The 23,802-nt window shown below is 53.0% G+C and overlaps 1 protein-coding gene across 1 annotated transcript in view; it reads left to right on the top strand.

The window, feature by feature from the left end:
- Positions 1 to 9,534: 9,534 nt before the first annotated feature.
- Positions 9,535 to 23,802, top strand: part of OPRD1 (opioid receptor delta 1) — a gene marked incomplete at both ends in the record, with an annotated part of 31,050 nt that continues 16,782 nt past the window's right edge. The window contains one exon of the mRNA XM_079776518.1: positions 9,535 to 9,761. Coding sequence (XP_079632644.1) covers positions 9,535 to 9,761 — 227 coding nt within the window. The remainder of the gene's footprint in view (positions 9,762 to 23,802) is intronic.

Here is a 23,802-nt window from a genome sequence, read left to right as displayed (position 1 = left end):
GTCCTGGGGCCGTGGAGCCCAATTCCTCCATTTCACAGGTGAGGAAACCGAGTCCCAGGGTGCTCAGTGTCAGAGAGGGTTTGTGCCTTGGCCAGGAGGGTCTTTGGAGTCAGAGAGACCTGGGTTCCAGTCCAGCCCCTGCATGACACTGCGCAGGCTCCCGACCTGCTCTGAGTCCTGGGTCCCTCTGTAAACAAGGGGTCGTGACCCTCCTTCCCTGGAACATGCATTGTCACAGGATCCAGGCGGCCTGGGTTCTGGGCTAGATCCTGCTACTAATTTGCTTCACCACGTTGGACCTCGGCATCCTTTTCTGGAAGTGAAAGGAGATGATGCCTAAGCTTTTTTCCAGGCCCGAATGCTGTGCATTTGGTGACAGGACGCTATCTTGGGGCTCCTAAGCGGTGTTTCCTTCACCACATCACCCTGCCAGCGGGGCTCCAGGACCAGCCAGGAGGCCAGCCCCCGAGCCCCAAGTTCCTTTGCTGGAGAGGGAGAGATGGCTCTGACCTCTGAGGGCAAGACCTTTCCATGAGGGCTGGGCTGTCGGCATTCAGTCTGGCTCCCCAGGGTCCACCTCCGGTTCTGGTCCTGCCCAGGCCTTGTGGGGACAGGCTGGGGAGGACAGGGATGGGCAGGGAGAGAGGGATGCCTTGAATAAGGAGACTGTGCCCATTTGACAAGGTCAACTGAAAGCCAGTTTTAACACCCCCTGCATCAGAGTGTGGCGATGAGAGATGGGCAGCTGCCACGCTCCAGAGAGTGACTCCTGAGGGTGAAGGAGGAGGGGCGAAGGAAGTGGGTGGCATTAGGGATTCCAGGGGAGGGGAGGGGAACTCCAAACGGGGGGGTTGGTGGGGTGGAGTGAGAAGCTGAAGGAAATAAACAGAGAGAAAAAAGTAGGGGAAGGAAGGGGAAGAACTGACTCTTGTCTAAGAAACATGACAGCTTGATTAAAAAGACAGGAGAGAGTGTTTACGTCCACTGTCGTGCTGTCTGCTCACTGTCCCCGGGGGCCAGGCGGGGAGGCCCAGCGCACTGCTCTCGGAGGAGAGTTCCAGAGAAAGCCGTCCCCCCCTGGGTCACACTGGATTGCCTGGGCGGCTGGGGCCCCTGCTCAGAGGCCCTTGCTTTCTGCCTGTGACTCCTCGGCCTCTATTCGGGCAGCTCTGTTGGCACTGGGCTGGGGAGCTCTGAGCCTGTCCCCCCGCCGGCCCCCTTAGCCACTGTCCCTTCCCTGCTGCTGCTCACTCATTTTTCAAGTCCCTTCTAATCCCTCCCCTGTTCACCCTCCACCCTGAACAAACAGATCCTGCAATTTGACACGTGTGAGTTACTCCAGGCAGGACCCAGCACACCATTCAGTACATGCGCCCACCATTGGCTAAATCCCAAGGGTGGATTCGTCTAAATCTGGGATCACTGCTTCCCAAGATCAAGGAAGGAAGGCTGATGGAAACGTTATTGGAATAATAGAACCAGCCAAGACAAGAGTTCATTGAATGTTTCCAATGGGCCAGGCACTGCAACAGGCTCTATCTTTGCATCGCCTCATTCACCTCCTGCACAAGCCTATGAAATGTGTATTATTCTCATTTCCTCTTAACAGGTAAGGGAACGGAGGCCTGGCAAAGTTGATAGACTTATCCAAAGTCACATCACTAGCATGCTCAAACCCAGGGTTGCTGCTCTTAATCACAGAATGCCACCTCTCAGTCTCAAAACAAAGATGTATTTGCCAATAAACCATGTCTGTTTATTTCTGGGTCACTCTTCTTAGGATGTCACCCAAACACTGGTGCATCCTTTAGGAATGCTTTAAGCTGCAATGACAACAACAAAATGACAAGCCGTTAAGGAGTGGCTTACACAAGAGGTCTTGCAGCAGGCAGTCCAGGGCTGGTGTACTAAGAGCTCAACAGCATCCCACCCAAGACTCAGGTTTGTTCTGTCTCTTTACAGAAAACCTCACCGTATTAGCTTTTTATCTTCATGCTTATTGCTTTGTGATTGCAGGATGGCTGCTACAGCTCCAGGCATCTTATCAGCATCCCAAGGGGTTTGGTCAAACAGTCTTCTTCTGTTGGGGCTTTGCTTTCTTTAATGGAAAAAACAAACAAACCTGTCAGTAGATTTCTCTTTGCATTTCATTGGTTGTATATCTCCCCATAGACCAATCCCTGATGTGGGAAAGTATGTATTATGATAGCCCCTGCTTAACAAGTCATCCCAAAACCTAGTGGCGTGAAACAACAGCCATTTCTTATCCTTCAGCTGCCAATGGATAGCTGAATAGTTCTATGTTCCGAGCCAGGTCTGGCTGATCTTGGCTGGGCTTGCTCGTTCACCTGTGGTAACTGTTGGGTCTGCTGGGGTTGCCTGGTCTAGGATGGCCTTACTTATTCACATATCTGATGTTGGCTGGTTGTCAACTGGGGCGATGGGTAACTGGGTCTTTAATTCAGCAGGCTAGCTCAAGCTTGTTTCCATGGCAGCAATAGAGTTTCAAGAGATTGGGTGGAAGAAGCAAGGCCCTTTGGGGCCTGGACTCTGAACTGGCACTGTCATTTCCATCCTAAAGCAAGCCACAAGGCCAGCCCAAGTATGAGGGTGGGGAAATAGATTCCGCCGCTCGATGGGAAGAGCTGCAGAGCCGCGTAGGGCGCGGATGCAGAGAGCGATGAAGAATGTGACTATTTTGCATTCTGCCACAGAGGACCATGATTTATTTAGGCCAACTCATCCCCTGAGGTGGAGAAGAGGCTCCCTTCTCCCCAAACCAAGGAAATATCCGTATCCCTGATCAGGGTACAGCTGCAGGGAATGAGGCAAAGACATGGTTGTTGGGCAGATGGCTGACAGTGTCTGGACAGGGGGCTAACCCAGGCCCAGGGAGGAGGAGGGAGACTTTGCAGCTTCAGTTTCTCCAAGTCACCTTCCTTTTTCTGAAGAGGGTGCTTTTCTTTCTGTTTTTTTAAAAAATATTTTTATTGATTTTAGAGAGGAAGGGAGAGGGATAGAGAGAGAGAAACATCAATGATGAGAATCATTGATCAGCTGCCTCCTGCTCGCCCCCTAATGGGGATCGAGTCTGCAGCCCAGGCATGTGCCCTTGGCCGGAATCGAACCTGGGACCCTTCAGTTTGCAGGCCAACGCTCTATCCACTGAGCCAAACCGGCTAGGGCAAGAGGGTGGTTTTCATCTGTCTTTTTTTTTTTTTAAATATATTTTATTGATTTTTTACAGAGAGGAAGAGAGAGTGATAGAGTTAGAAACATCGATGAGAGAGAAACATCGATCAGCTGCCTCCTGCACACCCCCTACTGGGGATGTGCCCGCAACCAAGGTACATGCCCTTGCCCGGAATCGAACCTGGGACCCTTCAGTCCGCAGGCCGACGCTCTATCCACTGAGCCAAACCGATTTCGGCAGTTTTCATCTGTCTTTAGTTGATGCTTGGCCTGGGCCTTATGAAACTCAGGTGCAAAGGTAATTTAAAAATAAACAGAAAAATGTGAACTCTGCCTCTGCCCCCATCCGCCAGGGTTGGGAAATCCAGTGTCACTCACTGAGGATGGGGCTGGTGGGTGGTCTGGTCCTTGTCCTCTCTGGGGTTTGCATGACCCAGGAGACATGGGACAAAGACCTTTGGCATTTGGTCCATCAAGGTCACCTCTGAGATGCTTTTGTCCCAGCCGCAAGGGTCCATTAGGAAGTGGGAGGCTATTTCTGCTCCCTTGACCCTGAACTTGTTGCAGGAAATTTCAGGCTATTCTGGCCCATCGAAGTCTTTAACCAGGAACTTACAAGCTTCTCTGGTCTCCCCTCCTCAGGGAGTCCAACTCTCCCCTTTCCTCCTCAGCTCCATCCTCTCCTCCTAACAGACCCAGGTCTCTCCAGTAACATCTGAGGGGGATGGTTTTCTAGGGACCCAGGGCTGACTGTGCTTCCAGGAGGGGGACACACCCTAAGGGAACAGGCCGTGTGTGACGTAAACTAATCCGGGGGAGCAAGCAACATGTCCGCTGGGATGTGATGGGGGCATGGGAGTGGGTTAGGGGACAAAGGCTGGGAACCTGCGGGGGCATGTTCCGGGCACAGGAGCCATCACAGCGACTGCTAGCACATACTGGCACTGTCCACACGCCAGGGGTATAAGCAGATACTTTTGTTGTCCCCATTTTATGAATCTCAGAGAAGTTAAGTAACTTGCCCAATGATGTATTTAGAATTGTATACCTGAAACCCATTTAGTTTTATTGACCAATGTCACCCCAATAAATTCAATAGACTTTTTTTAAAAAAAATAAAATACATTTTTATTGATTCCAGAGAGGAAGGGAGAGAGAGAGAAACATCAATGATGAGAGAGAATCATGGATTGGCTGCCTCCTGCACGCCCCCTACTGGGGGTCGAGCCTGGCAACCTGGGCATGTGCCTTTGACCAGAATCGAACCTGGGACCCTTCAGTCCGTAGGCCGACACTTTTGGATCCACTGAGCCAAACCGACTAGGACAATAAACTTTTTAATAAAGTAAAAAAAAAAAAAGTAACTTGCCCAAGGTTGTGCAACTAGTAAGTGGCTAAGTAGAGATTTCAAATTCAACCAGTCTGACGCCAACGCTCCCCTCTTTTTTAGTTTATTTATTTTTTAAATATATTTTTATTGATTTCAGAGAGGAAGGGAGAGGGAGAGAGAGAGAGAAACATCAATGATGAGAGAGGATCATGGATCGGCTGCCTCCTGCACGCTCCCCTACTGGGAATCGAGCCTGAAACCTGCTCTACAGGCATGTGCTCGGACTGTGAATCAAACCATGACCTCCTGGTTCATAGGTTAATGCTCAAACCACTGAGCAACACCGGCCAGGCCAAAGCTCCCCTCTGAACCACTTAGATTAACCCAGAGGTGAGAGTAGCAGGTTATCGGGAGACCCACAAGTAGTTTATTTTGGTTGGAACAGAGTGTGTGAAGGGAAAGGTGGTACGACAAGAGGCTAGCAAGATCGAGGCGACAGTGTGGCGCATCCTGTCGCCATGTTACTGCTTGAAGGCAGCAAGGGAGGTCATGCCAGGGCTAATTCAGTAGCTTCAGCAAGAAATGGTGGTGCCATCGGACTGGAAGATAGAGCAAGAATAAAGGACAATGGTAGGACTCATGGGTTATTTAGGAAGAATGGACCGGACTTAAGGATTGGTTAGAGGTAAGGGATTAGAGAGAAAGAGAGAGGGGAGTCAAGAACAACTCTCAGGTTTCTGGCTTGAGCAACCCGATGGATGGTACCAACCCTATGTCTTGCCCCGATTTGCTATGTGTCCTTGGGGAGCTCACCCAGGCTCTCTAGATATCTGTCTTCTCAGCTCTAAAATGAAAATAAAGAAACCTGACCTTTCCATGTATCCAGATGGTGTCACGGTAAGATGAAGTCATCAATATGGAAGTGCTTTGGAAAGTCAAAAGTACTTTGCAAATGTAAGTGGTTCTTAGTTTGTGGGCATTGTCAAGTCCTCCCTCTCCTGGGGCTCGCAGATGGAGCCAGACTGAGAGGCAGCCCAGGGGAGCCGCCTGCTCACTCAGAGGAGCCGCTGTGCTTTCCATCAGGCGGATCTGTCTCTCTGGCAGGTGGGAACCGCATTCCCACGTACTAAATTGTTAATAGCTTCCCCAGGGAGTTCCTCTCTGCTTCTGTGAGTTCTGTTTCTCCACTGCTGACACCTTCTGATGCCCCCAGTTGGCTCGGGATTTCCCATGCATTTATGTTTTTGTGTTTTCCCCTGAAGTCAAGATCAGGGTCCCTTGGACTGAAAGTCCAAGATCAGGGTAGACGGGCTCCAGTGAGGGCTCGCTTCTGGGTTGCAGACGGCTGACTTCTAGTGTCTGGAGCAGAGACAGCAAGCAAACTAGAAAGGGCCGTCTATAATTGCATATCTATGTTTTTGGGGGGCAATTTTGATAGTCTGTTCATGTACTTGGTCATTTACATATCGTTCACAGCTTCTTTTTTGTTTGTTTGTTGTTGTTAATCCTCACCCAAGGATATTTTTCCATTGATTTTTAGGGAGAGTGCAAGCAAGAGGGAAAGACAGAGAGAAGCATCGACATGAGAGAAACACATCGATCGGTTGCCTCCTGCAGGAGCCCTGACCAGGGCCTGGGCTGAGGAGGAGCCTGCAACCAAGGCACGTGCCCTTGACCAGAATCGAATCCAGGGCCCTTTGGTCTGCAGGCCAACGCTCTACCCACTGAGCCAAACCGGCTAGGGCTCTTTCACAGCTTCTTGATTTGAGCTCGTTTAAGAGAGCAATGGTCTTACTCATCCTCGTGATTTAATAACGAGGATGAGTAAGACCAGGCGGCCTTTCTCAGTTGGCAGAGAATCGGTTGTTTCACCAGGTTCTCACCCATTCTGCACCTCTCTACCTTATAGAAGAGAAAAGCAAGGCTCAGAGACGTGAAGGGAATCTTTTTCTGTCTTTTGCCTCCACTCTAGCTATGGGTTTCCACCACAGCATCTCTGTATCCAGGAGGGACTCGAAGAAACATTGTGAAATGCAATTCAAAATAATTCCTTTCCGCCCAGAGTGACTGGAGCATGCCATTGGGGTGGGAGCAGGGGAAGGAGTCGCAAGAGGACAGCAATAAACCCTGGTTGGGACCACACTGGGAGGGACCAAATGCAAGGCCAAGGAGTGAGGGTAGACTTGCTTGGTGATGGCCAAAAGCCAAGGATGGGCATGGAGCTGGGATCTGGTATTTCAGTCCCAAGTAAGATGTGATTGCCGAGTTTATGCAAAGGATTTTAATTGCTTAGAATTCCTAGGCCTGCAGTAAGCTCTGTTTGTTCTGTCTCCCTTACCAAAATGAGAGCTCACCAAAGTTGGAATTCAACTACCTATTCACTCACTCACTGAGCTCCAGGAACTGTACTGAGGTGGGGGTACAGGAGTGCACTAGACCTATTGTAAAGGTGATGCACAAAAATCCAATGAGTGTATAAATACTATGTGAGACATTCTGTAAAGAAGAGGTACATGATGCTATGAGAGCAAATAACAAGGGGAGCCCTAGCCAGTTTGGCTCAGTGGCTAGAGCTTAGGCCTGCGGACTGAAGGGTCCCAGGTTTGATTCTGGTCAAGGGCACATGCCCGGGGTTGCGGGCTTGATCCCAGTGTGGGGCATGCAGGAGGCAGCCAATCAGAGATTCTGTCTCATTATTGAATTTTCTATCTCTCCCTCCATCTCCCTTCCCCTCTGAAATCAATAAAAATGTATTAAAAACAGAAACAAGGGCACCTGGTCCCGTTGGTGGGATGGGGGGCAGTGAAGTGATAGTTAAGCTGAAACCTGAAGGATGGATAGCAGTTAGCCTGGGGAAGTGACAGCCTTCGAGTGGAGAAAGAGAGTGTGCAATATCTTTTTTTTTTTTTAAATATATATTTTATTGATTTTTTACAGAGAGGAAGGGAGAGGGATAGAGTTAGAAACAGATCAGCTGCCTCCTGCACGCTCCCTACTGGGGATGTGCCTGCAACCAAGGTACATGCCCTTGACCGGAATCGAACCCAGGACCCTTCAGTCCGCAGGCCGTCGCTCCATCCACTGAGCCAAACCAGCCAGGGCTAGAGTGTGCAATATCTTGAGGTAGGAAAGCGTTTGGCTTGTTGGAAGGATAGGGAGGGCCCAGAACTCCAATAAAGCAGCTCTCCTCTTCCCTGTCCCAATTTCTCCCCCCTGGCACCAGAAAAGTCTGAGTGTCAGGCCCTTTGGGACAGGGGAGAGAGTTTTGGCAACACCTGTGACCACAGAGCAAAAATCACCTCTCTGAGGAGTCCTTAGATGGTTAAGTGGGAAGCCTGGGGGTGAGGAGTCTACTGTAGCTGATTGAGGGGCTTGGGCAGCAGCTGGGAGGGGCAGAGCATGGAGAGGAGGGGGAACTTGAGAATTCTGGCTTTGCTCTTCCTGGGAAAGGGTAAGAGCCTCGCATATAGATGGATGACTCAAGCCAGAGAGTGATATGGGTGAGGGGTCCTGGCCAGCCACTCTCAGGGTCAAGAGCATCACCCCAAAGCCTCAGGAACCCCAGTGTGGTCCCATTCCATCCCCCCTTGGGGCCTTTATTCATCTAACCAGTATTTTCTGAGCACCCACTGTGACCCTAGCCCTCTACGGGGTGGAGAGATCAATCAAACCTGGTTTCCCCAAGGAGGAAACAAACGCAGGTAGAAATAATTGCTATACGGGCTAATTTAGTGCCTAGCTTAGTCTTCTCATCTGTAAAATGGGGACAGTAATAATAGAATCGACTCCAAAGGGTTGATGCATGGCTAAAGTGCTAGGAACAGAGAAATGGTTGGTAGAGAGAATGTTCTGGGAAGGACAGGAGCCCCACGGAGGGTGGTTCTGGGCCGGGGCAGGTCAGGTTAGGGAAGGAATATGAGAAATGCCCCCTTCCGGCGGCATTGGAGACCTTCCCACCCCCTCATCCCATTCCCTCCACACTGGCTCCCTTCCCTTCTCTTCCCCTGGCCTCCGCTGAGCCCTCTGACCACAGTGCCTTTGCACATGTGGACATGTGGTTCCCAAACTTCACATCTCGCCTTCCGTGTCACTTTGTCGGGGAAGCTGTCCTGACCTCTGTTTTGTAGGCCCCGCCTCGGGAAAGCCTTGCTGACCTTCACTTTCCTCCATTTGTAACTGGATCTTCATCGGTGTAACTTTAGGGTCGGTGTCTCTCCTTCACTGGACTGTACGCCCCCGAAGGCAGGGGCCACATCAGCTCTGGTGCACTAGCGGATCCCCAGTATTACCTGGCTCTTACACGCCCCCAAGGCCGCTGCGTGAATGAATGGGGTTCAAGAAACCATGGATCCTAATGGCTATTTGTGGAGCACTCACTGTGTGCCAGGCACCGAGCTAAGTTCTTCACTTAATTAATCTCTGAGCCCAGTGGTGTGATCATCCTCATTTTACAGGGGAGGAGAATGGAGTTGAGAGGTTAAGTGACTCGCCCAAGGTCACTGATCCTTAGTGCAGGGTGAGAGGCAAGATTCACGTCCGGGTCCTTCTGACTCCAAAGCAGCCAAGGTGTGTGTGGGGCTGGGTGGGGAGGGGGTGTCCCGGCTGGGGTCGCGTACACCCGAGCCCAAGGAGCATCTGTGGGGGAGAGTGGGAAGCTTCCTCGGCCCAGCTCCAAGCCGGTGGTGCAGCGCCCGCCCCCGGTCGCGGGCGCAGACTGGAGGCCGCCTCCGGGCCACGTGGTGCGCGCGGCGGGCGCGTCCGAGGAGCCCGCAGCGGCTCCCAGTTAAGAGAGCTCCGGGCGAGGAGAACAGGCGGGAGGGCTCCCGGGGCCGGGCCGGTGCGGGCTGCGAGGCGGGCGAAGGAGGCGCGGAGGGAGCGGGGCTGCCCGGGCGCTGCAGCCGGCGGCGTCGGGGCCTCGGCCTCAGCCCCAGCCCTTGGCGCGCTCCAAGCCTCTGGACTCTGCGCCCAGGGCGCACGGTGGGGAGTAACGCGGCGCTGGCCGCCCAGCCGCCATGGAGCCGGCCCCCTCCGCCGACGCCGAGCTGCAGCCCCCGCTCCTCGCCACCGCTTCGGACGCCTTCCCCAGCGCCTTCCCCAGCGCGGGCACCAACGCGTCCGGGCCGCCCGGCGTCCGCAGCGCCTCGTCCCTCGCCCTGGCCATCGCCATCACCGCGCTGTACTCAGCGGTGTGCGCCGTGGGGCTGCTGGGCAACGTGCTCGTCATGTATGGCATCGTCCGGTGAGTCCGCTGCCGGCTGGCGCAGCGGGGCTGGGCCCGGGTGTGGAGGGACCCTGACGGGGGACCCCGGACTCCCCGGGCCTCCGTACTTTTCTGTAGGGGGCGCATGGGGCCCAGCGGTAAGACCACTTTCCTTGGGAGAGGACGCTGGATTTGTATCTCTGTGTGCGTGTGTGTGTGTGTGTGTGTGTGTGTGTGTGTGTAACTAATGACATGGGATCATCTGTTGGCATTTCTTTCTGCATCAGGCATTGTGGAACAGTTTGGCGACAGTTTGTGTACCTGCCAGTTTGTGAGTGGGTGAGTCTGTGTTTGTGACTGTACAGACGCACGGTATGTTTGGACTTCTGAACCCCATAGGGGCGGGCAGAGGTGTTTGAAGTGCCATGGAACTCTGGGGGAAACGGCTGTCTATGCAGGTGGGGGGGTTGGGGGCGGGGAAGAGAGTGTGTCTGCAGCGTGCGTGGGGCACTTACCAAATCACATTTGGTGGTCCTCTGCTGGGGTCCCTGTGTTGGTGTGTGCTGCCCCACACTGCCAGTTTGTGGTTCTCGTGTATGATAACATGACAATGTGCTGTTTCTTGTCAAATCCTTGAGGCAGAGGGAGGGGCATCCACAGTGCCCTTAGACACTTGTGTTTGTGCAGTTGTGTGTGCATTTGCCAGTGGAGAGCCCGTGGTTCCTGGGTACCGTGGACAACAGCTGTGGGCCAGCCAGTCCGTTCTTTTTGTTATTATTATTTAGTCTATTTTTATTGGTTTCAGAGAGGAAGGGAGAGAGAGAAACATCAATGATGGAAATCATTGATTGGCTGCCTCCTGCATGCCCCCCACTGGCCAGGAAGCAAACCATGATCTCCTGGTTCATAGGTCGATGCTCAACCACTGAGCCACACTGTCCAGGCCAGTCAGTCCTTTGCTCCTGTCCCCCGTGGCCATCTGGGCGGGAGCTCTGGGTGTGATTTTGAGAGGCCTCAGATCCTGTTCACCAATGCCCTTCCCATTTCCCCCTCCTCTCTTCTTCTTCTTCTTTTTATATTCCATTGATTTGTCCTGTCAATATAATTTATTTAGCAAGTTCTAATTTATTCATTCAGTTTACTCTTCCCCTCCTCTCTAGTCTTTTCCTGCCAAAGGCAGCAGAGGCGTGTTTGGGCCGGAGTTTGTGCTTTCCCATCGGGAAGTAAGGCTCTCTTCCTGGAATCCATGAACCTCTCCTCAAGTCTAAAACATCACTGGCTTGCCCCAGCAGCAGCCCCCCAAACCAGCTCCACTAGTTCAGACACGAGCAAAAGGATGGAAAGGAAGCTCCTATTCTTGTGACAACAAAGATGCCCTGGTATTTACCGTTAGTTGAAAATGGGTCCTCGTGCTGCTTGATCGAGGGCACAGCCCTAAACCTCTCTGGGCTGTGGTGCCACCAGGCAAGGCGGAGGGAGATGGTGGACTCAGAAGTTGGAGGTGTGAACTGTGGTATCGGCCCAGTCACTGGTGCCCATCAGAGCGGGAACAACCCTTCCAACCCTGCCCAACCTCCCACCTGCCTCAGTTTCCCTGTCCTAAGGATAGAGACCCAATCTCCTCGACGGGGAAGTGTGGGGTTTCTACAGGGCAGAGCTCAGGGCACTGGAGTACAGTATTGGATGCGGTGTGTGGGTGTTGAGGGGCTTTGGCATCCATGAGCTCGGGGGGATCGTTGCTCCTCCAGGAAGAGTGGAAGGCACAGAATTTCCTGCGTTTTCAGTGACTCATCACCAGCTACAGTGGGCAAATTCCCCCAGCACAGGCGGCGATGATCTTTGCTTTGTGTTTTTGTCCGTGATTCTCTCCACTTTGCCTTCACAGATAGTGCAGGGGTTAGAGCTGGACCAACCTGTGTATGTGTCAGTCCCAGCTCTGTCATGAGCTGGCTTTGGGACGTGGGTGAGTCACCTCGTGTCTTTGAGCCCCACTTTCTTCATCTATAGGATGAGGTCGTAATAGGACCTTCTTCAACAGGGTTTTTGTGAGGTGTCGACGAGAGAGCATGTGTAATGCAGCTGGCCGGGTGCCTGGGCCCAATCAATGGAAGCTGAAGAGGGGGAATTTTCCAGATCCTTTAGAATCTAGTGCCTACTAAAGAGGGGAGAGTGAGGGAGGCACTTGTCCTAAGGTGGGCCTGAGAGTAGCTACCGTTCGGAGGGTTCCAGGTTCCTGGCACACACCCTCTCTTGGGGAGCCCTTGGTGCTCTATCTGAGGAAAGCTGAGTGTCGGTGTGTTCACTCCCATTTCCAGCCTCTTCTCCAGGGCCTCCGGCTGGTGGGCTGATGAGCATAGCACCCCGCTACCACCGAGCTGGGGGAAGGCCTCACTTCTGAGGGTCCACTCAGGGGAGGCCTTGGGCTCAGCCTGCTAGGGGTGCTCCCAGCCAGCCTTCCTTAAATCACATTATCAAGTGCATCTTGCTGCCCTGGCTGGTTTGGCTCAGTGGATAGAGCGTCAGCCTGTGGACTGAAGGGTCCAGGGTTTGATTCCGGTCAAGGGCACATGCCTGGGTTGCGGGCTTGATCCCCACTGGGGAGCATGAAGGAGGCGGCCGATCCATGATTCTCTCTCATCATTGGTGTTTCTACCTCTCTCTCCCTCTCCCTTCCTCTCTGAAATCAATAAAAACATATTTCAAAAACATGCATCTTGGCCAGCAGTGTAGCTAGCCCCCAGAGGTCCCCACATTGCAAGCCCATGGCCAACCATGTGATAACTGTATATCTGGGTCTGAATGACTTAATCCTCACCTCCCTCCCTGACTGGTAAGCATTGGAATCCTTATCACCATCCCTATTTCACAGATGAGGAATCGGTGGTTCAGAGAGAGGCAGGGTGCCTTTTTCTCCTAAGGGCCCGCAGCTAGCCTAGACCCGGAGCTAGAGCCCTGGTCTTGTGACTGCACGTCCAGAACTTTTCCCAGAGTTGTCTGGGAGAGGCGACCGTCAAAGAAATGCATGGGAGAAGGGGGCCGAACCCTGTCCCTCCTCTGGTCCTAGAATCCTCAGAGAATGACGGGGCCAAATGGACTGTGATCCTACCCATGTTATTCGGCCCATGCATTTTAGGCTGCTGTCCTTGGGGGAGGGGCAAGGAAGGAGGATCCAAATTAGTCTGTCCCCACTGAGTGGGAGACCAGGGACAGGGTGGCTGCCTGGGGCTTGGCTGCTGGCAAAGTCCCAAGAGCAGTGAGGAGAGGGGAGCCCAGGACAGAGAAAAGCCTCTGCTCTATCTGACTCTCCATATAAGGCTTGGCACAACCAATAAGTGAGTCAATTGATTGGTTGAATGAATGAGTGAATGAATGAATGAATGAATTCTGCTTGTCAGTTTTGAGCGTAGGCATTTTGGCGTGCAGGGGGAAGGTTTGCAAGGGAAGACCCAAAGACCCCTGGGGGCAGGAGAGCAGGGTGGTATAGTGGCAGAGCTGGGGCCCCGAAGCCAGACAGAACTAAGTTCAAATCCTGAGTTCAAAGCCACGTACTGGCTGTATCTTGGGGCTTGTGGCTTTACCTCTGAAGCTCATTTCTTTGCCTGTAAAGTGGGAATACAATGCACCCTGGGTTGTGAGGATTAAGTGTGATAATGTGTAGTATCTGAGCCTTTCAAGCCCTTTGAGAACAGGGAGGGTCTCTGTGTGATGGAATGAAAAGAATTAATTAATTCGAGAGAATTCTATGGGTGCACTGTGCTAGACGCTGAGATGAGGAAATGGTGAGGGAGAAAATACACGGCCCCAGCCCTTATGGAGCTGAGGGTCTGGAGGGAGAAGTAGACGTTCGTTGGTCATCCAACAAGCTTACATTTGTAGCTGCAGGGGCTTGAGGGGCCCACGATGTGCGGAGGGTCTCCCCTGAGCAGGGAACTCAGAGAAGGCCTCTGAGGTGCTGACGGATGACGGAGGGGTAACTAAGTAAGAAGCTGAGGGAGGCCCGGCTGGTGTGGCTCAGTGGTTGAGCATCGGCCTATGAACCAGGAGGTCATGGTTTGATTCCAGTCAGGGCACATGCCCTGGTTGCTGGCTCGATCCCCAGTAGGGGGTGTGTAGGAGGCAGCCGATCCATGTTTCTCTCCCTCTCCTTTCCTCTCTCTGAAATCAATAAAATATATATATATATATTAAAAGTTGAGGGAGGAGGCTCTGATGGGAAGATGGACACAGATGAGGGGCTGGGAAAACAGAGCGCTGGGCTCAGAATCCGACATCACGAAGCACTCTCCATCCCCCCCCCCCCCCCGCACCTGCTGGGCCTCTCCCCACCTCATGGGCAGGCCTGAGAGGCCCCGCCATCCTGCGGGGTGCAGAGGGGGGCCTCTGGGAATCTCATTTTTAGCAAACAGCCCGTGGTAGGGAGACGGAGCCGACTGCGGAACAGACGAGAGGCCAAGACACGCTCCCCTCTCCTCACTGCTCTTGGGGCTTTGCCAGCAGAAGCCAAGCCCCAGGCAGCCACCCTGTCCCTGGTCTCCCACTCAGTGGGGACAGACAACTTGGATCCTCCTTCCTTGTCCCCCCCCAAGGACAGCAGCCTAAAATACATGGGCCGAGTAACCTGAAGTGTGAACAGGATTCTTCAGGACCTCTGGCCCCAAGCAGAGCATCCCTCCCTAGTCCTGTGGGGTGAGTTCGGCTGGCGGGTGGCTCTGTGGATCCCCGGAACAGAGGCTGGACAACCCGTTTCTGGGCAGAGTCAGTGCCTGGAGCAGGGCTGGTATCTCAGAGTTCCCTTTGGCAGCCCTCTGGGCGGGGTGGAGTGTGAAGAGCTTACCTGGAGCCACCCCCCTCTAGCTCCCTCTCTTCTCTCTACCTGGCCCAGAACTTCCTGGTTCGCCTGGACTCCGAATCCAGGGAGCTGAACAGAGTTGGTGCTTTTCCACTTGGCTTCTTTTTTAAAAATATTTTTTTATTGATTTCAGAGAGGAAGGGAGAGGGAGAGAGAGAGAGATAGAAACATCCATGATGAGAGAGAATCATGGTTCGGCTGCCTCCTGCACGCCCCCTAGGGGACCTCGAGCCCTCGACCCAGGCATGTGCCCTGATCGGGATTCGAACCCGGGACCCTATGGTCTGCAGGCCGACGCTCTATCTACTGAGCCAAACCGGCCAGGGCTCCACTTGGCTCCTTATCTGTTCCACAGTCTGTCTCCCTACCACCACCTCTCCCTGATCCTGGTTTTGGCAGATTTACACCCCGCCATGTCTCTTACCAGCCCCACCCCTGCCCCTCTTGAGTCTGTTTTAGGCGGTGTGCTGCTCTGCCCCCTCCCCCTTTTTAAAAAAAAAAATATTTTATTGATTTTTTACAGAGAGGAAGGGAGAGGGAGTTAGAAACATTGATAAGAGAGAAACATCGATCAGCTGCCTCCTGCACACCTCCTACTGGGGATGTGCCCGCAACCAAGGTACATGCCCTTGACCAGAATCGAACCCGGGACCTTTCAGTCCGCAGGCCGACGCTCTATCTACTGAGCCAAACCAGTTTTGGCATGCAGGGTTAGAACTCTTGATTTGGGGGATCCAGCATGAGCTCCTTGCCTTTTGTGCCCCTCCCCTCTCCTGGGGCCTGAGTGGGCCAGGAGGGACCCCAGTGAGGTGACGCGATGCAGTGCAAAGGTCACAGCTGGAGTTCAGGTCGTGCCCGGCCTCAGTTGCAGCTCAGCCACATCCTGGGCAAAGCCGAACTCCCCTGAGCCTCCTTTCTGCGTGTGTAAAGTTAGGGTGGTCTGTGGTGGACGATTGGAGAGATTAGTGAGCTCGTGCGTGTGCAAGGCCACGGCCCAGCACCTGGCCCATCGCAGGCCCTCAGCACGGCCAGCTGTGGTTGACCCGCACCCCGCAGCTGCTCCAGGCTCGCGTCTTTCGTGGCTGCGAGGCCAGCTTGTCTGCATTTTCCACCTTGGCCCTTTCCTGCTTCCTGAATCGTCTGCACATTTACTCACTCAACAAGCATTTGCTGCTGCTGACCCCCCGCCAGAGCCGCTCCCACTGCCCAGACTCTCCCCTGAAGCCTCAGCACAGCCCCTGGCTCCTAACACAGCCGTGCCCCTCCAGACCTCCTGGTTAGCTACAACTCCAGGGACAAGTGCAGCTTCCCGGGGCTGTGGGATTCTGGGGCTCGGGCGGTGGGGGAGGGGGAGGGAGAGCATGCTGGGGAGGTGATGCCTGTGCTGCGCTACCAGGAGAGGTGGGGTGGGGCATTCCAGGCAGAGGGAACAGCAGGAGCAAAGAAAGGTTCCTCGGATTTCCTGTCCCGCAGAGGGCAGGGCTGGGCGGCTGTGACGTGGGAGAGGCTGTAGGGACGAAGGCAGGGAAGGCCTTGCCAGCAGGTGTCCTCCCGGCCATGCTTGTCAAGGTGCCTGCTGTGTGCTGAGCTCTGGCCAGGCTTTGGAGCCAGGGGTGAATCCAACTATGGTCTCTGCCTTCCACAATTCCCGCAAATGTTAGAGGAACTCTGTGGACCAGCCCCAGGTAACTGGGGGGAGTCGTTCTGGTGGGGATGGGGAGGCGGGGAGGCAGGACTGAGGAAGGAGACAGCCTGGCAGGGCTGTGTTAGGGGCTGGAGGTCGAACGGAGGCTCCAGTTTCAAGTCAGGGCAGTGGGAGCTGGGGCTGGGCAGGTTCTCGGGGCCCAGGACAAGGTGGCCATGCTGGGAAACGAGGGAGCTTCGGGTCACAGGCCGCGGGGGAAAGGACTTTGGAGCAATGTCTGTCCAGAATGGTCTTCAAGAGGATGCGTTTGGTGTGGGTGGGTGTGCGGTGGGTTGGGCGGGGAGGGCCTCAACGTGTGGAAACCCGAGAGGCCAGCTCAGGGTGATGGAAGAGAGCTGGGTGACCTTGGGCTGGTCCCTGAAACCCTGGCCTCCGTTGTCCCCGAAGCACTGTCAGACCTACAAGACGCCAGGAGGCTGCCAGGTGACTCGCGGTGAGGAGAGCAGGGAGAGCGAGCCGAGGCCAGGCCCAGGCTGGTGTGCCGGCTCTGCCTTCTGGCCTCGCCCGGAGCCAGCACTTCCCAGGCCCCCGGTTCATCCCTGAGGCGTGTGTGTGACTCAGACCCAAGCGACCGAGTCCAGGAGTCACAGAGGGCACCGAGGAGCCCCTCCTGAGCGCCGGCCACATGCCAGAGGCTTCTCCGAGCCGCACAGCAGCTCTGCAGTGGGGACTGGACAGTCTCACAGATGGGTGAGGGGCAGGTGGTCCTCACAGCCCGATGGTGCAAACCCAGATCTTTCTGACTGCAAAACCACTCCACTTCAGCTCTGCTACTGCCGTCCATGAGACACAAGAGGAATGGGGGCGAGAGCTGGGGTGTCTGTTAGAGTAGGGAGGAACAGGGGAGATTGTAAACCTCTGAGGCCTCTGTGTGGGGGAACAGCTGATGAGAGCCTGGACATTGGAGCCAGACTGACCTGGGATCATGTCCCAGCTGTGCCACTTACTGAGAGAGTGCGCTTGGGCCACATATACACGACCTCTCTGAGCCTCAGTTTCTCATTTGTGAAATGGGAGTAGCAATAGGTCCATATAGGGTGGTTATGAGGAGTTCATGAGGCATGACGTGAAGGACTGCAGCACAGAACCAGGCGTTTAGTAAGTGTTCAATAAACAGTTTCTATTATTATGTCTACTTAGAAGAGGAGTGAGACTTACTTCTCATTCATTTGATCGATATTTATCAAGCCCCATAGGAACCAGGCTTATTGGGTGGATACTACAGAGAAACTTGATCAGTTCAATATTAGAAATATTCTTTTACTATAAAGGTCACACAGTGGTTATTTCAGAGAAAAGCTTTGCCATTTTGGTGTATTTCTCCTCTCTCTCTCTCTCTCTCTCTCTCTCTCTCTCTCTCTCTCTTTCTCTCTCTCTGTTTTAATGACACGAGGATCACACTTCATTGAAATAATGAGCACATTATATAAACTATTTTGTAAGCTGCCTTTTCACGTAACATTATCTCATGAGCATGTACTCATGGTATCAAACACTCTCTGAAAACATGATTTTTTAAAAATGGCTGCATTATATGAGTGTGTTCTATGTGTGGGGGGGGGGACTTACATTATTTCTAATAATTAAAAAAATATTTTATTGATTTTTTACAGAGAGGAAAGGAGAGGGATAGAGAGTTAAAAACATCGATGAGAGAAAAACATCAGTCAGCTGCCTCCTGCACACCCCCCACTGGGGATGTGCCCGCAACCAATGTACATGCCCTTGACTGGATTCGAACCTGGGACCCTTGAGTCCGCAGGCCGACGCTCTATCCACTGAGCCAAACTGGTTAGGGCTATTTCTAATATTATGCCAATTTAAATAATGCATCTGTGAACTTTCTGGAACACTTACGTTCATGCACATTTCATATGATTTCTATAAGAAATTTTCCAACTGTCAAAGCTCTCCAAGAAGATATGGGCTGCTGTGTAATGTAGGGAGCGTCTGCTGTGTGCTGAGCTCTGGCCAGGCTTTGGAGCCAGGGGTGAGCCAAGAGGACGCTGCATTAAAAAAAAAAAAAAGAGGACACTGCATAACCACTGGGTGCGGGTCTGGCCCTGCAGATTTGACAAGACAGACCATTCCAGGCCCCCTGCCCATGGCTGAGATTTGAAGAATGCTTCTCAGATGAGATCTCAGGTTCCCTTTCTCCCCTTCCTGGCAGATGATGCCTGGACTTGGAGAGGAAGGCGGGCTGTGCACGGGCCAGGCATGATTTCATTAAGCTCAGAGTCCTGGGACCTCTAAATCCAATTGGCTACCCAGAATATCGAAACATGCCCAGGAAGAGGGATAATCGTGGGGTGAGTAGAGCAGAAAGCCTGGCCTAAATGAGCCATTTAGGCCCCATTATCAGCTGGGAGATACGGGGCGGGATGGGGCATCTGGGCTGTGCTCTGTGGATGTATAGCTCCCGGTGCAGCTGCGAAAATCAGCCGCTTTGTCTCCGGCCTGGGTGGGTGTGAGCAGAAAGAATCGTGTCTTTCTTTTGTAGCTTTCTGAGTCATTCTTGATAAGTGGAAAGAACTCAAACTTCGAAGTCCTTTGCGGCCCAAACGCCCCATTCAATAAACAGCACACAGAGAGAGGGAGAAACAGCTTCGCTCTTCCCCCTGCGGAAGTAACCTTCTCACCAAGGCATAGAATTTTGAATCGTGACCATTCTCTTTATTGAACGCTTATGTTGTGCCAGGTGCTCTGCTTAGAGATGTGTCTATAATATCCCGTGTATTCCTTATTCCCGTATGAGGTGAGCCCCCATTTTATAGACGAGGAAAGGTGAGGCTCAGAGACGTGACAGTGACTCCAAGTTCTGATCTTAGGGCCCACACTCACGACCTCTGCCCTGGTTTCTGCCGCCTTGTATGTCCAGTGCAGCCGGTCTGATTTACAAATGAGGAAACTGGGGCCTGGGCATGTTCTGTGTCTTTTGAGTTCGTGGCCAAGTCAGGGTTGGAACCTGCTTGTCCTAATCCCTTGTCCCCTCTTCTTGCATTTCTTTCCACGCTTAGAATTGCCTGGGCTAGGGGAGAGCCCAGGGGTGGCTCGAAGTAGTAGTTCTGGGAGCACGAGAAGTGGGTTCCCGCCCAGGTCAGTCCAGCCTGGGTGCCGGTGACAACGCCTGAGAGGCCCCAAAGCACCCTAAGTTCCGTCGGGCAGCTGCTGGAGAGGCAGCCACATCCTCAGAGGTGGAGAGGTTGGGATTCCAATCCAGGTCTGCTTCTTGCTGGCTGTTCACCCTTGGGCTCACCTCACTGAGCCCGTTTTCTCATCTGTGAAATGGGGATGATAGAAAAACACTTAATAATCCAGAGCCTGTCACATAGAAAGAGGGGAGACGCACACAAAAATAGATGGTCATGAAATAGTGTGGTTTTGTGTTTTTTTTTAAATATTTTTATTGATTTCGGAGAGGAAAGGACAGGGAGAGAGAGATAGAAACATCAATGAGGAGAGAATCATTGATCGGCTGCCTCGTGCACGCCCCCCACTGGGGATTGAGCCTGTAACCCAGGCATGTGCCCTGACCAGGGATGGAACCACAACCCCCTGGCTCCTAGGCTGAGGCTCAGCCACTGAGCCACGCTGGCTGGGCTGGAACAGTGTGTTCTAACTGCAGTGGAATTAATTGCTCCTGTGTTTGCCTTCCCGTTTACACTGGCTACTCCTGGAGGGCAGGAGCTGTGCCCCATTCATCTTCTCCCTTGTTTCCTAGTTCCATCCCTGGCCCTAAGGAGCCATCACTAAGTATTTCTTAATTATCTAGTTGACACTTTGTTAATGAGATTCCCTCTCTTGAGTTGGGTTCTATAATAAAAATCCCCCAACTACCAGACAAGAGGGACGTAAAGTGTGCAGGGACCTCAGGTCTCGGTTCTCTCTCGAATAACCCCTTCTCAGCCCAGGAAATCTTTCCTCCAGGGGCCCTCTCTGACCCCCCTCCTCGGTGTTCCCACAGTGCCCTAACTGGTCCCATTACAGCAGGACCACACACATTTCCAAACACATGATTGCTCATCTCTTCCTCTACCCCCCACCTGAGCAGATGTGTGGTGGGGGGTGGGGTGGGGGGAGGATCCTTTGTTCAAAGCGGTAGTTCCAGCCCAGGGGCTGACGCTCAGGTGTTTGGCCAGTAGGTGTTGGTAGGAGGGACATGTCCTGTTTCCAGAGACACTCGAGGAACTCTGTTTTCTCGGGGCCTCTGTTGTGTCCGACTGCCCCATCCCTTGGTCCAGCGGTCCGCAAGCCTCCGTGGCTTCCACGAGCACATGGTGGTTCTTGAACTGAACGGAACAAGGAGTCTGCCCTGTTTATTGCTCACCTGGCTGGCCTCCCTGCTCATGTTCGACTCAGTGGCCCTGTGTCTCCATATTCCAGCCCTTAAACTTCTGTGACACACTCACTGGGTCTCATTATAATGAACCACCTTCCTTCCTCAGGCTTTGCCAGAACGGAGGCAGCTCATTAATTTCTGGCCACTCGCCACTCCTTAGATGGTGGGCAGGGCTGTCGCTTGCAGCCCTTGCTGCCCAGCCGCCTTGTTTTGCCCGTCGGAAGAGCAACCCCCCTTTGTCTGCAAATAGAGGGAGCCCCCGCTGGACCCCTGCTGGCTGGCAGCGGCTTTATTTAAGCTGTTCCCACAACGGGCAGAGCCTTTGTGATCACTGCTGTAGCTGTGCCTTGGTCTCCTCATTTGTAAGACAAAGGGATTGAACTTGACATTTAGGGAGAAGAAGGTGTGGCAGAGGTTAGGAGGGTCTGAGCCTCAACGTTCCTCATCTGTAAAATGGGGTTACTACGGCTCACCTCCTGTGGTGGTTGTGCAGACTCAGTGGGACAGTGAACACCCACGTGGCACTTATTTAGTAAGTGCTCCGTGAATACTCTCACCAGCCGTCTTTCCTTTCAGTGCTAACATTCTCATCGTCCTGATGTAAAAAAGTCCTTTTGTTGGGAGAGTTGGAGAGGGGAGCAATTTTAACAGGCATTGCTTCTGTGTTTTAGGCCACGGCTGGCCACACGGTGAACCCCTCGCTGTTAGTTTCCTTGGGCTGCCCTAGCAAACTGCCATAAACTGCGTGGCTTAAAGCAACAGTCCGGGAGGCTAGAGGTCTGAAGCCAAGCAGAGCCACGCTCCCTCTGAAGGGTCTAGCGAAGACGCCGTCCTTCCTGGCTCCCGGCGCTCATTGGCAATCCTTGGCCTCCCTTGGGCTCGCAGCTGCATCATCCCAGCTTCAGCCTCTGTTTCCACATGGCTGTGTTCCTTCTCTCCGTGTGCCACTGTGTTTCCTTTTATAAGGACACCAGTCTTGGATTTAGGGTGCACCCTCATCTCGTATGGCGTCACCTTAGTGAATTTCATCTGCAAAGACCCTATTTCCAAATAGGGTTGCATTCTGAGGTGCCCGGTAGATGTGAATTTTGGGGACACCTGTTCAACCCAGTACACTCTCCTAGGCTCACTCTCCTCCTGTGTGTGAGGATGATAATAGCAGCAATTTCATAGGGTTGTTGGAGTGATTAAATGAGATCATCTCTGTAAATGTCACGGTGGAATTCTGTAGACTGTGTCAGGACCGTGTAAGCACTGAGCCTGTGTAGCTGCTGTGATGGAGACGGTGGTGAAGATGATGACAGTGATGGGGATGGTTCTCTCCATGGACCTACCCTACCTTGGCTAACCATTGGACGTGGGGCCTAGAACATAGGCGTCTACTAAGAGCCCAGAGCCGCTTCAGGAAGTCTGAAGCCTTGGACAGGAGCCCCCTTCCCCTCTGGCCTCAGCTATCCTGAACCCGCACCTGGGACTCACCCTGGGGATGCCGCTTGGAGAAGTAGAACGTGGCCTTCCAGAAGTCAGGAGAACCAGTACCCTAAGTCAGAGAACATGTAACCTTGTGCCTTACACCTTTCCCTCTCCTGGCCTCAGTTTCCCCATCTTTAAAGTGGGAGAGGAGTTTTTAATTAATTGTTGCAGATCAGAGCCTCCTCTAGTGCTGAGGTTGTAGCACAGGGCTCTGTGTCCCACCAGTGGTGGCAGGTGACCCAGGGCCAGCACAGGAGTCAGGTTCCTGAGACACCCGGAGCAGCTCAGGAGGTGTCATTCTAGACCTATTTTCATCTGGACAAGAAGAGGAGCTACTGTCATATGGGTGCGCCTGGCAGTGTGCGAGGGACGTCATAGGCATGAACCCATTCGGTACTCACCACACCCTCATGTGGTAGGTTCGATATACCCAGTTCACAGGTGAGCAAACTGAGGCTTGGAGATGGTAGAATTGCCCGAGGTCCGACTGTTAGTTAGAGGCAGAGCTGGGGCTTAAATATATTGTGTCCAGTGACGACGTCTGTGCTTCTCCCTGGTTCGCACCTTTACTATTTACGGGCTGCCGTAACACATTACCACAAACTTGATGGGTTAGAACAACAGAAATGGTTTCTCTCACAGTTCTGGAGGCCAATAAAAATAATGTCTCAGGGCTGTCCTTCCTCGGAAGGCTCTTGGGGAGCGTCCTTCCCCAGCCCTTCCAGCCTCTGGTGGCTCCAGGCATCCCTTGGCTTGTGGTTGCATCGCCCTGCTTTGTGCTTCCATCTTCCCATGGCCGTCTCCTCCTCTCCCTGTGTGTCTCTTACAAGCACACTTGTCACTGGAGTTCGGGCCCACCCAGATAATCCAGGATGGGCTCCTGTGGAGATCCTTAACTTAATTATATCGGTAAAGACCCTTTTTCCAAATATGCCACATTCATAGGTACTGGGGGTTGGGATGTGGACTTGTCTCTTTCAGGGCCTCTTTCTTTCTTTCTTTCTCCCTTCCTCTCTGTAAAAAGTCAATAAAATATATTTTAAAAAAAGAAGACATATGTGACGACAACAATAATCAAGACTTACATAGAAGCTTACTTCTCCTCACATTTTTGTCCTGTGGATGTGAGGAGATAAGGCACAAAAAAAACCAAAAAAACAAAAACCAAAAAACCCCAACATCTGTGGGGTTTGCCCTGGTTCTTGTTTAAGCTTCACGGAGTAACACATAGGAGGCTGCAAATCGGAGGGCTTTCATCTGCGTGGGTCCCTTGGCAAGAAAGTCAGAAGTCATCGTCACTCTCTTCCAGGGGCTCAGGTTTCCGGACCCTGCGGCTCGGTTTAGCCGGAGAGAGAGCAGTGCTCTCCTCTTCCCAATCATCGTCGTCTCCCATGTCAGTTTCCCTGTCCTCTGAGTCTTTATCATCATCCGAGTCTCCCCCGTGCACTGTGCCCACGATGCATTTGCTAGGTCTTCTTTGCATGAGCACCTCCGTGGCTGTCCGTGGCTTGGACGGCCTCAGGGCCACTTTCAGCCCAAGTTGTTGAAGCCTTGGTGGTGACAGTATCTGCCGAGTCCCTGGCCCAGGACAGGGAGGTGCAGGGAATGGGGAATTTCTGGAGTGGTTTAAAAGTAGAAGGAGATGAAAAAGTTGTGACTTGGGGAGGCCGATCTGGGGGGCCTGTGTGACGGGGTGCAGCTTCAGCTGACGTTC

This window comes from Cnephaeus nilssonii (assembly GCF_951640355.1).
Source record: "Cnephaeus nilssonii genome assembly, chromosome: 7".
NCBI classification, from domain to species: Eukaryota; Metazoa; Chordata; class Mammalia; order Chiroptera; family Vespertilionidae; genus Cnephaeus; species Cnephaeus nilssonii.
The sequence above is the reverse complement of the archived record's forward strand: the minus strand, read 5'-3'. Positions and strand labels throughout refer to the sequence as shown.